Source organism: Grampus griseus, assembly GCF_964374135.1.
Source record: "Grampus griseus genome assembly, chromosome: 1".
Classification (NCBI taxonomy): domain Eukaryota; kingdom Metazoa; phylum Chordata; class Mammalia; order Artiodactyla; family Delphinidae; genus Grampus; species Grampus griseus.
Window position 1 is genome coordinate 105,423,163 of NC_139017.1, and position 17,659 is coordinate 105,440,821.

Below are 17,659 nucleotides of genomic sequence, written 5' to 3' on the forward strand. Positions count from 1 at the left end.
TAGATCTCAAAAGATAGCTAGAAGGTAAACAAGAATTCTATATTAAAAATATGATCCGGCATTTGTTCTTTTGGGTTTCTCATACTCACCCTCAGTTGCTTTGGGAAGATCAGCAGCACCTGTAAAAATTTTGTTAGATTTGAATCTATAATGCAGCTTTCACCTAGTCAACATACAATGGTGATTACATTATGACCTTAATCTGTGTCACAGAGATAGCAGGGTTCTTTTTACATTTCTGAAATATTCCATTTGTAATTTTTGAATAAGATGACTATAAAATAGCTAGTATTCTGTTTTCATTTACCTATTTTCTGAAAGGTCAGATTCTAAAATTAAATAAGTTATTCTCAAACAAGAGAAAAGTACATATAGTACTAGTGCTTGCATTTTAGCATTAATGTTTACCATTCTTCATTTATGAAGACTTTGGTGCCTTTTTTTATCACCTTTCTATCCTTAGTGTCTAGCACACAGAAGACGTCCCATAAGTAACCACTGAATGAAAGATGCTACTAAACTTACAGGAACCGAATGCAAAATTTCCCCACTGTTACCAGTGAAGTAGACAATTTGGTTTGACTCTTAATGATTTTACCCTTCCCTAGGACAAAAAGTACCTGCAAGAAGGCTAACTAAAGTTAACTAGTCTTTGAGATCTTGAATCTAGGAAAGCTAATACATATTCTGACCAATAGGAAGTTTCCAAAAGGAAATAATACTTAAAAACAAAGTTACAAATTACAATCTAATAAACTTTAATTTGTGCATTTGTGGTAATTTATGACTGCAAAACACTTTTTCTTAAAATGACATAAAGGCACATTTAATTTGAATGCATAGTGTACCATTCTAAAATATCTTAATTTCCTTACAAAGTGCTTGAGCAGTCACTTACACATACAGTAATAACAAAATATATTTACATTCTATAGAGTTTAAAAATTTTTAATCTGACTAAAATATATATATTTTTGAAACTACAGAAAAAAATTAGTGCTTTCTTCAGCTTAATTAGTGAATATACCCTGCCCTCTAATTTTTTTAGTGATTGACTTCAATTAAAAAAAAAATTCTGTACACTGTGTAGTTACAAAATGCTATGTCAGTTTTTAATGCTAAACGCCTATTTTAGACATTGCTTTCTATGCATATTTGAGAACCAGAAAAGGTGAGCAGACTGTACCTCAAAAGTATTTAGTGTTTTTTTTAATGTTGTGTTAACACTGTTTACATTAAAACCAGACAATTAAGCTAAGGTCCTCTACTGTCCTTCACCAAGGAAGTTAACTGGCATTTTAAAAGAATTTTAAACAACATATTGCTGCTCCCTCTTCCTGTAAGATTTTCCCCCAAAGGATCATGGGTAATAATCAATTTGTAAGGAAACAGGAATTATCTCTGAACAATTTAACTGTTCTCAGAGTATAGCAAAAACATGCCAACACATCCTGGCAAGGCTGAAATATTCATAAATGTTTTAAGCTTAATTCTCTATAAATCAATGTGCTTTCATTTTTCTCATAGGATTTAAACTTGAACAACTTTTGAGACATGAGATCATAGTGATTAAATGGTTAACTCAGTATGGTTAGTTAACAACTTGCTATTCCTGAGGTATGATGGCCCTAACATGCTAAGCACAGAATCAAAGATGTTATTACTGAACTAGGGAAAAACAATAAAGTCAGACTAGGAGGGAAAACAATTAAAACAAAACAAAAAAACCCAAAACTCCAGGCAAGTAGAAAAGTCATGGCTTGCAGAAAGACTTCCCTATCCTTATAAGAGCATTAAAAAGCCACAAATGGATCCTCTGAAGAGTTGTAAAAAAGTATTTGATCAAATTATTTTTGAGACTTTTGAGGTACAGCTTTAGTGTTATAATAATTTTTATAAAATATAGACTGTTTTATCAAAAATATTTATACATTCTGTTATAAAATATTGCTTTTGCCCTCAGTAACTGCCAATATAAAATCTGGATCCAGTGGCCTAAAATGTACAAATGCACTTAACGTAAATGCTGGAGTCTGAGGTGTCTGCTTGGCCACTGTACAAAAGTGATGAAGTGGTGAAATTAAATAATAAACCTACAACATAGAATACATTACAACTTGCACATATACATGTTCACAGCATGTATACAATGATAATCCCTATGTTTTAACAAAGATATAGTTCCCTTCTACAGTAGACACAAGAACAAGATGAACTAGGTTGATAAATGTACAGTATCAAAAAAAGGAGTAATCAGTTCACTGGTTTGGGAAAAAGGTATGACTGAACATACTGAGTATCTAGACTTTGGGAATGCATACAGGTAACAGTATCTTGGTTCAGGCTGATAGTAAGTCCTCATTCTTAAAATTTTAAGTAAATGTAGATGTTTAGTTGTTCCTGTTTGTTTCAGCATAGTTGGTTTAATAAACATAATTGTTTGGCAAGTAGCTCTGTTGGAAAGCTATGAGGCTCTGTTACACGGTTGGTAAAGATAAGGCAATAAAAATTTTCTCCTAATAAATATAGAAAATTTATAATACATCAACTCATTCTGTTAAAGAAAAAAAGCCCCAAAATGTGCACAAACTAATTTTTTTGATATTACAGTAATTTCTTTACAAAAATAAGAGCATTTGCCTTATTCAAACAGAATCATACTATGTGTGAATAGTAATAGCATCCCAAGCCCTTTTTTCCTCTTCTTGTAAAATACAGCTAAGGAAAGTTAACTGATTAATTTTCCTTCCATTTAAGACAGGAGTACAGCAAAGCTAGGGACTGTAGAAGAGTGGTTTTTTTTGTTTCTTCCTTTTTTTAAAAAATAAGACTATTGATCCAAAAGTATTCATTTCTGATAGATTTTCATGGCCGATGTTCATTCAGCTTAAACTCCATGAAACTGTTTCCAGTGTTCAGATTTACGTTGAAAATACATTGAGAAGCCACTTTTCAAGAAGGTATTAGAATAGTATTTTTAAACACATCTTCATATGTTTAAAAAAAACTCAGAAGCTTTTGTTGGCACAGAGAGCAAATGAAGGGTTGCTATTTTTAGGAGGTCTTCTTATGAGTCAGTCTGCTTGGTTTCACATTGTGTAGCAACTTAACACCAATCAGCAATGTAGTCAAAATCTCTGAACATTTCTTGCTCCTCTTCTGAAAGTATCCTTGGTTCTCGAGGTGGAGTCAGAATAGGTGCTTCTGAGGTAAATTCATCATCAAAATTACTAACATCTTCCCGCCCTCTAATTGTAGGTACAAACGGCGGCTTTACTTTTTTGTCCATCAGAGCACTCCAATCAATTAGCTGGATTACAAAATATAAAATGACCAGTTTAGTTTCCTACTCCTAATTGCTACAGTTTCATAAAAAATTTTAAACTTTCATACTTACTCGGAAAAATGGGTGCTTTTTTACATCCTCTGCATCTTTTTCACCAGCTCCAAGGCGCCGCTCAGGATTTCTTCTTAATAACTAACACAATATAAAGGAAGAAAGTTAATATAAGACCAGGGACTCATTGACAAGGATTCTCATAACTTGCAAAGCTTTAGATGTTTCTTTTGGTATGTGTTTGTCTAAACCATGCAACATCTATACCTGAAAAACAACTTCTAAAATTCTACTGGGAAATGTTCTTTAAAAAATTTCAGTAGTTTTATAAATCATTAATTCTTACCCTTCTCATTATTGAAATGGCTTCTGTAGATAAGAACCTTGGATACCTTACTTCATCATTTACAATACTGTCAAAAACCTCCTCTTCATCATCACCAGGAAAGGGAGACTAGAAGAAATATCCTTGAGTCAGTCAAAATGAGTTTCAATACAGTAAAATCATCTATTCAAAGTTCTGAAGTACAATCAAGAACCAGATAGTGAGGAAAATAAGAAAAAGGAAAAACAAAAAAACAGACCCACCAAAACATCAAATAAGGACTACAAGAAATCACAATAGACACACAATAGATAGGTAACTACTAACCAGAGGATACACCATATACTCTTATTGAAATCTTCTTGTGGAAAGACAGAAGGAAATGGGTAAGGCAAATACAGTAATACATGTTACTACAGAGGGAAGCACAGACTTTGTAGAAATACATCAGACATGGATGTGGTTTGAATTTCACAGTCAACAGCAAATTAATGGTGGCAAAACACAATTAGAGACTGCAGGCATAATGACTGCACTTAGAAGTAACTGCCGGGACTTCCCTGGTGGTACAGTGGTTAAGAATCATCTGCCATTGCAGAGGACACAGGTTTGAGCCCGGGTTCGAGCCCCGGTCTGGGAAGATCCCACATGCCATGGAGCAACTAAGCCCATGCGCCACAACTATTCAGCCTATGCTCTAGAGCCCATGTGTCACAACTACTGAGCCTGCGCCCTAGAGCCCACGCTCCACAGCAAGAGAAGTGACCGCGGTGAGAAGCCCACGTACTGCAACGAAGAACAGGCCCCGCTCATCGCAACTAGGGAAAGCCTGCATGCAGCAACAAAGACCCAACGCAGCCAAAAATCAATAAGTAAATAAATAAAATAAACCTATTAAAAAAAAAAAGTTCAAGTATGTCAGAGCTTACAGAAACAACTAGTATGAGTACTTCTGGCACTCACAGAAAATAAAGACCACTGTGGATTAGGGATAAAATATATCTTTCCATCTTTATGCTTTTCTAAATAGAGGTGAAAAATTCAGATCTGAACCCATGGTCTTAAGAAAAGAAATAAATTTGGGTATATTAAATACCCTATCCTGCAGGCAGCAAACCACAATGGTTTACAGACAGGTTAAAATCCCAGCTCTACCATATGAGAGCTGTGTGACTTTAAGCAAGCTATTAACTTCTTTGTGTCTCTATTTATGCATCTGGAGATAAACATAAGACTACTATTGAGCTCATTAAAGTTTGCTGAAAAATGAAATGAGCTAATACTTATAAAGCACATAGAATAGTGCCTAGCACACAGTAAACGTTTTAATTTGCTATTTCTTTTCCTCCTTTTCCAAGTTTCCACTCCAATTTGACATATCAAAAGGTACTGTCATTGGATGAACTAAATTCATTTATTTACTTGTTTGGTATAAGTGCCACTAAATGACAATCACAGGGCAAAACTTCAGAAATGTCTGACATTCAATAATTTAGTCATTCATCATTCAGCTACTAGTTTTTTCATGCCTAGAATGTTCAAGGTTGGTCATTGGCATCAGGGAAACGGCAGAACAATGAACCAATGCAAGGTAATTTTTCTTGCATCTCAAGATCATCAAACCCATCTAAGTAATTTTCAATTACTTGTCTAAATATTTACTCTTTTTTAATTCCACCCTAATTTATCATTTCCAAAAATTTATAACAAAATAGATTAGTCTCTTCTTACTGCTTTATTAATTAGATATAATTCACTGTTTTCTAAGTGTAACAATTTCTGTATACAACTAAGTTACCCCCAGAAATTTATTTTAAGTTAATCTAAAGAAAATAGTAGGAAAAAAAATGTTAATCTTTTCAATTCTACTGTATCGCTTTTGAAGGTAACATTTATTTTTGACTAATATATAGCTGACCTTTCTTTACAGGTACAGAGTACATTCCTTTTATCAGTCTTCTTGCTTTCTATTTCTTATGAAACAATCAGTTATGTGTGATTGTGTTTAAAAATATAACCAGAGCAACACTGAAATATAAGAAACTATTTTTGAAGCATTGGTAAACATTCCACAGATAATATAAAAATCTAAAAAAGATGGTGAAGGTAATATAGGATCATAGGCAATTACTAATATATATATAAATATTTATTAAGCTTAAGTTCTACTTACGCAGGAAACATATTAAGTGGTTTTATAAGTGACATGCTTTGTTCTTTCAATCACGTTTCCCTTTTACCTATTTTATACTGCTTACCTCACCAACGAGCATTTCATATATAAGTACGCCAAGGCCCCACCAATCTACAGCCCTTGTATAGGATGTTTCTGTTAATACTTCTGGGGCAAGAAATTCAGGAGTGCCACAAAATGTGCTTGTCCTATCTCCAAACCCCATTCCTGAAAAAGGTAAAATTCAAATATTTGTTAGCAAAGAAAAAAATCTGGCAAAAAAATTAGAAGATATCCTTAGGAAGCAAAATTAAAGGTGTACATTTGTGCATGGTAATCAAACTCAAAATACATTAAAGACTTTAGCTAACTCGTTTTCTAAATATATTTCTCAAAATTTAGTAATAAATTAGTCAAATATACATTCTACATATTGAAGAAAATGTCTCATTGTATTCTAAACTGCTAAAAGCACATTATACACATCATCTTATGAAAGCTGACTTGTTAGTTGGGATAGGAGGAGAGGAGCCTCAGGTAATTTATCTGCAGAGGTGACACCTGAGTTGAGTGAAGGATGAGCAGACATTAGTCAGCAAATAGAGCTGAGATGAGTGATAGTGGTGGAGAGACAAAGACTGTAAGCAGTTTATTGTTGTTGCAACAGAAAGTACTAGGCAGACAGCTACAAGAGATCTGGCTGGAGAAGGAGGCAGGCAGATCAGGAAGGGCAATGTATATCACATCTTTGCCACTGAAGGTTTTCAGTAGCAGCGTACCATGGTCAGATTTGTATTTATATGTGCCCCTTTTGCATTTTAGCAATTACATGGCAGACTGATTTGAGGGAGAAAAAGAACAGAGACAGAAAAGTTAAAAGGCTATTAAAGTAGTCTTTTCAAAACAAGATGATGGTTGGCAGAGGTAGAGGGAAGATGAAAAACTTAAGAAATATTAAGGCGGTAGATGTCAGCACAATTTGGTGATTAACAGGATGTAGAAAGTAGTGAAGAGGAGAGAGTCCAGGATAATTCCACATTTTCAAATTGGGAGATTGAGAGGATTGTGGCACCATCAACTTCAAACGAGACTGAGGAAAAGAAACTTGCTTGTGCAGCGTTTGAGGTACCTGCTGACCAAGTAAAACTGTCTAGTAGATAGTTGACTATATATGTCAGGAAAGGAAATAATAGATTTGGAAATCATTAGAATATAGTTGCTAGTTAAAAACTACCTGAGAAAAGCAATGGGCTAAGGCCAGACTCTAGAGGAACAAAAGCATTTAAGTCAATAGTGTCCAAAAAAAGAAAAAAAACTTTCATTAGATTCAATAATTAGGAGGTCAGTTGGTAACCGATGGACACAGATTTATAAAGTTCATTCATTAATTCATCCAATTACTTATTAATTAAGCATTCACTGAATACTTAAGCTGTGCCAAGCACTATACTATATACTATGGAAAGAAAGCTGAATAAGAAACAGGAAGCTATCAGAGTAGAGGGGGAGACAGACAATGTTTGCTACAATACAGTGTATTAAGTGTACCTATTTACATACTTATCTCTAATTCTCATAATACTCCTAAACAAGAAGGATTATATTTATTTTATAGCTAAGGAAACAGACTCAATGAGGTTAAAAGTAACTTGTCCAAAGACACGGGGCAAATAAGTGGCAGCGCCAGGATTCAAACTTAGGACTGTGTGGTGCCTAAGCCCATGCTCTTTATATTTTCTTATGCTACCTCTTGATTCAAATTTCCCCAGTTTACATATTTATTTACATATGTTTGTGTGTGGACTCACACACGTATAGGTACATAAAAGATTCTTGAGGCATATGCATATATTTTTCCTATTTTAAATGTTAAAAGTTTTAAGAAGCAGGAGAGAAGTTTTTAGGCACGCATAATTTACTCTGCACAATCTCAGCAAAGCAAAAAATTTGGTGCTTAACCAATGCTTTCTTAGAGTAGGGAGAATTATTAATCATACAAAGAGAATCTTATTTTTATACTATGATTTCTGAAAACCTAACCTTATTCATATTCACAGAATAAATTCTTAATAATATGATAATTAGGTTATATGAACAACCTGTAAGTCTCAATAAAGAATAAGTTAAAGTTTAATTTTTAATAAATTAAAAAATACATTTTGCTCTCCACAGACAAATTTGAAAACTTCCAAAGTACAAAGGAATAGTAATCTATTAGAAAAGGCACTTTAAAATACCCAATTACCTTCTTTGCAAAGACCAAAATCAGCAATTTTCACAAAGCCCTCTGTATCTAGCAATAAGTTATCCAATTTCAAATCTCTGTTCAGGATAAAAAAAATGCAAAATGAAAAAAAAACCAATAAAATCAGTAGATAATATAATAAAAATATCATTTTAATAGGAGCCGTACTTTCTCTTTACTAAAAATGAATTTTTTCAAGTTATGGTTTGAGATTTAAATACTATATTACAAATGTTCATTTTCTTCCTTTTGGCAAGTTTATTACTTTACAAAAAATAATTTCTGAATATTTTCCCCGTTATGCAGAAAAGGAAGAATGTATCTAAAAGAGAAATGTTTGATCTATTTAAATATATATTTTAAAGCTCAGAAGGAGTTCATGGATCTTTAACTCAAGTTTAATTAATTAATTAATTCTTTAATTAATTAATGGCCATGTCACGCAGCTTGTGGGGATCTCAGTTCCCCTACAAGGGACTGAACCTGGGTCACGGCAGTGAAAGAGCCAAATCCAAAGCACAAGACCATCAGGGAGCTCTCGGACTTGGACTAACTTTGAAGTTTGCCTACACGCCATCCATAAGAATGAATTATCAAACAAACAGTATAAGTAAGGTATAAGGGAGCAGGTTTAACCTTCTAAGAGAATAATTCAAAATAAAGAGGAAGCTATTAAGTCATATTAAATGATTACAAATTAAGTTGAAAATATTTTATTCTTTAAGTTAAATAGGGCCATTAGGAAACTGTTATCTTGGAAACATTGTTAGATGTTCGAATAAACTGATGTTTACAGTCTTTTAATTCTTACTGGCCTTCCCATAATGTGTCTGATCTAGAGCAATGTTATTCAAAGTGTTAACCATAGACTAACTGCTGGGCTATGAACTATTTCGAACTAGTCTGCAATTTGGTAAGGAGTTTGTGCCAGTACATAAATCAGATATGTCACCAAGTACACTGTCTAGTTGACAGCAAGGCTTAATGAAGGAAGCAAGGTGATGTTTTATAATCTGGCACAAGTGGATCAGTTGAATATAAAGTATTCACCAGGATGAATATTGTTGGTAAATTGTGTTATCATAGGTCAACTTATAATTTGACTATTCTAATTAGGTAATGGGCAGAGGACCAGTAACAAAGAAATTTATCATTAATTACTGTGTTAACCATGTCTTTCAAAATTGGAGTTTAACTTTTTTAGTGATCAGTTATCATACAAAAGAGAAAATTAAGAAGCTGGTTAAACAAAATATCCTTCTTAATTATCTTTAATTCTACTTCATATCAAAATAAGCAATTAGAAAATATCAAAACTTTACTTACCTATAAACAATTTTGTGTTCATGTAAATACTGCAACCCAAGAACTACACATGCAGCATAAAATCTGTTTTAAGAATTAAATCAAAAGAAGTTTAATAAATTCCACTACTCATGAATCCCAGTTTATACTTTTATGCTTCAAAGCAGAACTCTGTAGTTAACTAATTTCACAAGTATTTATTTAGTCCTTACTATGTGCCAGAAATATAAGTAAGATATGTGCTAAATATTAGGGGTGAAATTTAAAAATAAGAAAAATGCAGTCTCTAAAATGGAAGCCATTAACTTTGCCTGGTGGAGTCATTGAAGCCCTTGGGGTAGACATTTGATCTGGTTCTTCGAAGAAAGTACAATATGCCATCATAAAGGCAGGACGGTATCAAAGGTAGAACTTTTGTATGGGAAATATAGGGTATGCTCCTAAGAGGGAAAGGAATAGGCGTGTAAAAGGCATAACCTGTTTGACAACCATAATGAGTTTGTTGTGGCTGAAGTAAAGGATGAGGAAGAAGTAGCGGGAGATGCAGCTGAAAAGATAGCCTGAGATCAAGTTGTGAAGGACCTTGAATGTCATATTATGAACACAGGCATACCTTGTTTTACTGTGTTTTTACTTTATTGTGCTTCACAGACAACTGTGTTTTCTTACAAATTGAAGGTTTATGGCAACCCTGAATGGAGTAACATTATGGGCTCCATTTTTCCAACAGCATTTGCTCACTTCAGGTCTCTGTGTCACATTTTGGTAATTCTCTCAATATTTCAAGTTTTTCATCATTATTATTTTTGTTATGGTGATCTGTGATTTCTGACATTATTATTGCAAAAAGATTACAACTTGCTGAAGGATGAGATGATTGTTAGCATTTTTTAACAATAAAGTATTTTTTAATTAAGGTATGTATATTGGTTTTTTTTAGACATAATGCTATCGAACACTTAATTGACTACAGTATAGTGTAAATGTAACTTTTTTTTTTTTAATTAATTAATTTATTTATTTACGGCTGTGTTGGGTCTTCGTTTCTGTGCATGGGCTTTCTCTAGTTGTGGCAAGCAGGGGCCACTCTTCATCATGGTGCGCAGGCCTCTCACTGTCGCGGCCTCTGTTTTTGCGGAGCACAGGCTTCCAGACGCGCAGGCTCAGTTAATTGTGGCTCACGGGCCCAGTTGCTCCGCAGCATGTGGGATCTTCCCAGACCAGGGCTCGAACCCATGTCCCCTGAACTGGCAGGTGGATTCTGAACCACTACGCCACCAAGGAAGCCCTGTAAATGTAACTTTTATATGCACCAGGAAACCAGAAAATTCACGACTCATTTTATTATATTTGTTTTATTATGATGTTTGTTTCAGTATGGAACTGAACCTGCAATATCTATGAGGTATGCCTGTACTGAAAATTCTTCTCTTAGTGATAGCAAATCAAACAATTTTCATCAGGGCAGAATAATCAGATTTATGTTAGAGAACTTTCTTGATAGTAGTATGAAGTGGAGTGGAAGTAGGTAGATATCCAGAGGGAAAAGGAACAGATAAGGCTAAAATGATAGTACAGATGAAAGATCATGAGCACCTCTAATGTAGTGGCAACAAAGAGAATAAGAGATGGATTCAAGAGAAACTTTAAAACGAGCATGATAGGACTTGGTGTCTCATTAGCTATAAAGGATGAGGGAAAGGGAAAAGATGAAGATAACTCTCAAGGTTTCCTTTTTATTGTAATGAATAGGTGGAGAAATACAGAAGTAGCCAAAGTTTTGTGGGGAAAGTGAGTTTGCCTTTACACATATTGACCTCAAATTGCCTTGGGACAGGTGAAGAGGTCTAGAAATTGGATAAACAGGTTTAGATCTTAGAAAAACTTCAACCCAGCTAGAATATTAACTCTTGAGGGATCGGACCATGTTTGTCTTTTTCAGTGTTTAGCCTAAATGCTTAGCAAAATGCTTGATACACAATAGCCTTACTGAATAAGGAGGTAGGTAATAACTAAATGAATGAATTAAAAAATGCAGATCTGTCTTTAGTGTAGAATACCCTATAAGGAGACACTTCGGAGAATCAGTTCTTAATATTACAAGTAACACATGGATATTTCCTCTATAAAATACACATAATACCCCTACCCTAAAGCACAATTTTTCATTCATCCATCTCCATTTCACCCTGATGCCACTACTATCCATAAAGGTAACTACTTTTGTTAGTTTGGTGAATGTCCTTCAAATTTTAGAATGCATTTACGTGTACATGTAGATATGTTTTGTGTTTCTTTATTTTTACAAAAATGGAACCATAATTTGGAGATTTTTTAAATGCAACTATTTATAAATATTTGATTATACATTAGATCTTATGTAATTATTTATCATAGGTTTAAAAGATTTAGCTTAAGTCCATTAAAACAAATGTGATTCTAAAATTGCTTAAGGTAGTTTTTTTTAAGCAAACTTATTTTGGTGGCAAAACAATACTGTAACAATCATAAAAATACCCTGATTTCTCTTTTGCTCCATTATTTGTAAACAGATTGTCCTAATGATACTTAATAAATAACTGGGTATACTGGGTATCATCAAATCAAACCTTTAAGATAAATATTTTACAGAAGCAGAAAATGAAGCTCTCAGAAAGAGTAACTAATTTATCTAAAGCGACATAGCCAGAACACAGCAAAGCTAGGACTCAAATTAATTTCGATTCCTTCGTCTCAAGCAATAAGAATACAATGTTTGCCTAGCATATGTGAGTCACCCTTCTAGGTGTTCCACTAGTACATAGAATACACATAGTCCTTGTTGCTCCCCTTTAGTGAGGGGAGACAGACAATAAAAATGTAAAAAATAAATAAGGTGATTTCAGGTATAAAGTGCTATGAAGAATATAAAATATAAAATAGAATAGAGTGTGGCCTGATTTAGACGTTAGTGATACAGTGGTATTTTAATTAAAGTAATGAGGAAAGACCTCCAAAGGAATGACATTTGAGGTGAGATCTGAATGATTAGAGGGAGGTACTTTAGATATGAAGTATTGCAATAAAGCGTTTTATTCTTGTATTTCACTGGGCTTAATTGTTTCATTGGTACTATACAATTTGTACTCTCAGCAAAAATAAAAAGTTTGTTAAGGCAGAATAGGATTTTATATTTTTTAAAGAAAAGGCATAACAAAACAAATTCCCAAGGCAGTTAGCACAAGGCTAGTAGTAGTAGTCTAGATGCCCTGCTTTTAATTTTTAAATATTAATTTTTAAATATGCAGGGAATTAATTATTAGTAGCCTTCTATTATTTTGTGGCTTTTGCCTCCTTTTCTGAAAGCTTCACTATCCATCAGAACTAATGCCCTAGTACTACTATCTGCTGTATTATACTTCTGATGGTTATGAGAATCAAACAAAGGAATGAAAGTAAAAATGTTACACAAATGTCAGCTGTCAGAATACAGACAAGTGATAAAAATTCAATAAAGTTTTACTACTGGTTTATGATTTTTATGATTTGGGTTATGTTTTGGAGGTAGAATTTGGATGTTGCATGTAAGGAAAAAAGAGAATCAAGAATGACTCCTGTGTTTTGGCTTGAACAACTGGTAGATGGTATTGCCATTTAATAACAGAGAAGCCTAGAAGAGTAACAGGCTGGGGAGTGGTGGGTGAGGTGGGGGAAAATGGGAAATATCAGGCGTTCATTCTGAGATGTTAAACAAGAAATACTTATTAGCCATATAAAGGGAAGAGTCAAGTTGGCTGCTGAATGTTGTTGGAATTGGAAGTTTAGGTAAGAGGTAAGGGCTGGAGATATACATTTGGTAAACACCTGCATATACAGTGTAGCTATTAAGAGCATTTTCCTAGGTTCAAATCCTAGCTCCAACACTTAAGAGCTTCAAAACTGGGATAACAACAGGGGAAGAATATATATAATTATGTTTAATCACAAATGTTTGCTATTATTTATTCTTTTGCATCTGAATAAGTAAAACCTTCATATAATATCAAATTCAAAAACTACAAAAAGGGGTTTAGTGATAAATTAAAATATTTAACACAGTACCTGACATCCTGTAAGCATTCAGTGAAATATATATTTTAAACAGTATACCCAGTTATTTATTAAGTATCATATCTGGATTCCATGCCTTTCATTGGAGGCGATACGCATACCAATTTCTTTTATATTCTTTAGAGGTATTGTAAGCACATGCAAGCAAACACTTAAGACATACTCTTTTAAATTACCCTTTAAAATGCAAATACAAATATGTCATACAAATATATAATACAAACTCTTCTACATTTTCTTTTTTCACTTAACAGTGTACTTTGAGTATAGTTAATATTTAAAGCCATGGTCCTAGATGGCATTCCCTAGGGAGAAAATATACTGGAAAAAAAGAAATTTTACTAAAATAAACCTAAATTGTATATCTAAATTATCAATTGTGATTTAGGGTAATCCATGAAATTTTCAACATGAACAACAGAGAAAAATAGATACATTTATTTATGGCAAAAAGGTAAGTAAGGAGTTCTATTATTTCTTCATCTATTTTCCATATGAGGGAAAAAAATAAATCTAAAATTCAGAGAGCTTTTTTCCTTCCCAGAAAGAAATCAGTCATGAAGAAACTCAGAGAAATGCTAAATACTCACACAGCTCTTGGTTCAGAAAAGACATCAGTATGAATGTGCATCATTAGGTCCCCACCGGCAGCATATTCCATTACAAAGCAAACATGCTCTTTGGTTTGGAAACATGCAAAAAGGTTCACCAAAAAGGGATGCCTTACACTATTCACAGTTTCAAAAATTCTTTTTTCACACATCAGGCTGTAAGAGAAAACATTTAAAAATCACTGGTATTTTTTTTTTAAGTTCTAGTTGGAAATAACATTCTTTAAAAATTACTAAACTCTAAAATGAGCAAAGTTCTTAACCATTATAACTTTAAAACCATAAAACGTGTCCTAGTTTTGCTACAAATGCTTTGAAAAATTTGGGCTACTTGATACATATAACTTTAATAGAAATATATTAATGAAAACTAAATATGATTAGCATGACATAAGTTCACATTGACAGTATCAGAGTAGCACACATATGGCTAGTGGTAACAGTTAATAAAAAAGGCTTAATTAGGAGTGAATTGTGAAAAATTTTCAGGAATTGGTCAAAGGATTTAGCAACCTAAAGCATAATTTTAAAATACAAATTTTCTGCTCAAGGCAATTTCAAGGACAGTATATATTTATAATTCACAAGCTATGGTATCCAAATATTCTATCATATAATATATGAAGCTGAGAGGTAAAGATACACTGCATAAAATTTTAATTTAGAAGGCTAACTGGAAAATAAAGAGGTTACATGGAGAATTCTATAACATACTTCAAGGAAGCTCCTGGAGAATGATACAATTTATCTATAAAATCTATAGCTATCACAGGTTTCCCTGTAAGAACTCTTACAAGCTGCTTAAAAGAACAGTGGTCAAACTTACTGACTCTGAAACAATTTTGCCTAAATAGCAAAAAATACCACTCTTCTTCCCCCTGAAAATATTTAGTAAATCAACCTGACTTAAAACTCAAAGCAGACATGTACACACTGCTGTATTTAAAATGGATAACCAACAAGGATCTACTGTATAGCACAAGCAACTCTGTTCAGTACTATGTAAAAACGCAAATGGGAAAACAATATGAGAAAGAATAGATACATGTGTATGTATAACTGGGGAAAAACAAAAAAAAAGAAAACAAAATCTAAACAACAACAACAAAAAACACCTCAAAGCAGAAGAAAACCAGGTCAAATATTATTCAAATACAACTTGGAATTAACACTTTAAACACCTGATCAAAATAAATATACCTACAGACGTATTTTATTACCAATTAAATTACGTTTATGTTTCTAATACAAAATAGGCATTTTTGTTTGTTTTTGAGACTGGAATCAAAAATTGACATTAACGTTTGTTGAAAAGCATTAATAATGCTTTCATTTTTAAAATTAAAGAACTCCTTAGATGTGTGTGTGTGTGTGTGTGTGTGTGTGTGCGTGTATTTGGTTATTGATTTCAAAATACCAAACCAAAATTCTAATGTTAGAAGGAGGTAGACCCATTCTCCTTTCTTTTGGATCTCTTCAGAGTTAATTTTAAAAAGTTTAACTTAAAGATTAAAGCATTTGTTTGGGTATCCAGATTATACTGCTATGAACATTTAAGAGTATACCTGTTGTGTAGAAGGAACATGGAATTTTTATTGCTCTGTTAATATAGTCATATTCTGAATTATGAACTAAAACACCTGTGCAGTTTTAAATACTGACAGTAAATGCAGCTATTATGAAATAGTGTTTAAACTCCATTTAATATGGTCACATTCTAGATGAACTCTTACCCTCTTATTTCACACAATCTGTTTACAACTTTACATATACTCAAAACAGAAAGCCCCACTGTAATTGTTTCTAAAGTGTTGGGCTTATGTCTCCATACATTTGCAAGGTTTCTAAATGTTACTACAAATTAAGTCACTATTAGAAATAAATTCACAGAAGATTAGGAAGAACAGTTAACAGCTTTGACTATCACCATTTAAATTTATTGGAAAACAATGTCTAATTGGGCAAGATCTGTAAGACAGATTCTAAAACAATTGATTTACTATGTCAATCTAAATTTTGGCTAATGAGGATAAAATATTCGGATGAAATAAGACAAACTGGCAAGATGTTTTGGGCTCAACTAGATGGCAAACGTGGCCTCTTCACTGTGTATGGTTTATGGGTGAATTACTAATCCACTATGGGTGAATTACTAATTCTCAGCTGGATAAGTATAAGGTTAGACCTGTGTTGAACATGTAAATGGTCTAAAGGATTAACCAGAATTCCTCTTAAAATGGTTTTAATGCCATTCATAGAATTGTTTGATGAGGACTGACAATATTGATGAGGGCTGGATAGATGTTTTAGGACTATTAGGTAAAGGAGGAAGGATCTTTATAGACCCCAACAGGAACAATAATTTTAATTTTAAGCATTATACAGCACACCAGAAAGCTGCTCCGTAAGTCTTTAACTTTTCCCAATCTAATCTAAATTGTATATTCTCCTTAAAAGTCCATGAAACAATCCAACCTTATTCAAAACTTCAAACTTCATTCTGTCCAGAACATTTTCCTCTATCTTGTCATTTCTCTCCTCTCCATGTTCCCAAATATCTTCCATCTGCCAAAGATCAGCACAAATCCAATCTTCTTTACAAGGCCTTACCTAAATCCACCAGCACACCTTCATTTGATGTTCCCCCTGTTATGAGCTGCGATTATCTATATTGTTCAGCTTAAACTCAAACATATCTAATCTGTTTTATTTATATAACTAATGTATTTATGTTTTATCTCCCTAAGTGACTAGTTCCATTCTAACATTTTTTGGTGTACTTCCTTCAGTACACTATTAGACATGATAGAAACTTAAAAACTATATAAATAGTTATTTTGGTCAGTGGAAAATTACAACATTAATAAGGCTAATCTTAGGATTAAATCATATATACATATATATGATATATATAGAAAATCTGGCTAGCTGTGTTTTTGTTCTGCAACTACAAAAATATACTTCCAAGTCTATCCTGTTGTTTTGAAATGTGAACTGGTAAGACAAGGAAGCTGAGTGAGGCATAACAGTAACACACATTTAACATTCCTACTCAGGAGTGGGGGAAGATGGCACTCAGAAAGAAGTTCTACTAATGGTAGGTGGAAAACGTGATCTTTGTACATGAATTACATTACTTTGAAGTTAGTGCATAATTTGTGTTCCTTAATAAAGATGTAGATTTGTGGTTACCAGAGATGGGGTGAGGGGAGGGGAAATTGGATGAAGGCAGTCAAAAGGTACAAACTTCTAGTTATAAGATAAATAAGTACTAGAGATATAATGTACAATATGATGAAGTTAACATTGCTGTATGTTATATATGAAAGTTGTTAAAAGAGTAAATCTTAAGAGTTCTCATCACAAGGAAAATTTTTTTTTTCTATTTCTTTAATTTTGTATCTCTATGATGTTCACTTATTTTGACAATCATGTCATGATGTATGTAAGTCAAATCATTATGCTATACACCTTAAACTTATACAGTACTGCATGTCAATTATATCTCAATAAAACTAGAAGAAAAAAAACCAAACCAAATAACAACAAAAAACAAGTTGATTTGGAATTTTCT

At 33.1% G+C, this 17,659-nt stretch overlaps 1 protein-coding gene across 2 annotated transcripts in view; it reads right to left on the bottom strand.

Moving 5' to 3' along the window:
* Window positions 1-741: 741 nt before the first annotated feature.
* PKN2 (protein kinase N2) overlaps window positions 742-17,659 on the bottom strand; it is a 128,537-nt gene continuing 111,619 nt past the window's right edge. For both annotated transcript variants that reach the window (XM_082649125.1, XM_082649124.1), the window contains 7 exons: window positions 14,065-14,241; window positions 9,407-9,469; window positions 8,081-8,157; window positions 5,921-6,063; window positions 3,684-3,791; window positions 3,398-3,478; window positions 742-3,310 (listed from right to left, as the gene is read on the bottom strand). In XM_082649125.1, coding sequence (XP_082505251.1) covers window positions 3,107-3,310; window positions 3,398-3,478; window positions 3,684-3,791; window positions 5,921-6,063; window positions 8,081-8,157; window positions 9,407-9,469; window positions 14,065-14,241 — 853 coding nt within the window. In that variant the 3' untranslated portion in view covers window positions 742-3,106. The remainder of the gene's footprint in view (window positions 3,311-3,397; window positions 3,479-3,683; window positions 3,792-5,920; window positions 6,064-8,080; window positions 8,158-9,406; window positions 9,470-14,064; window positions 14,242-17,659) is intronic.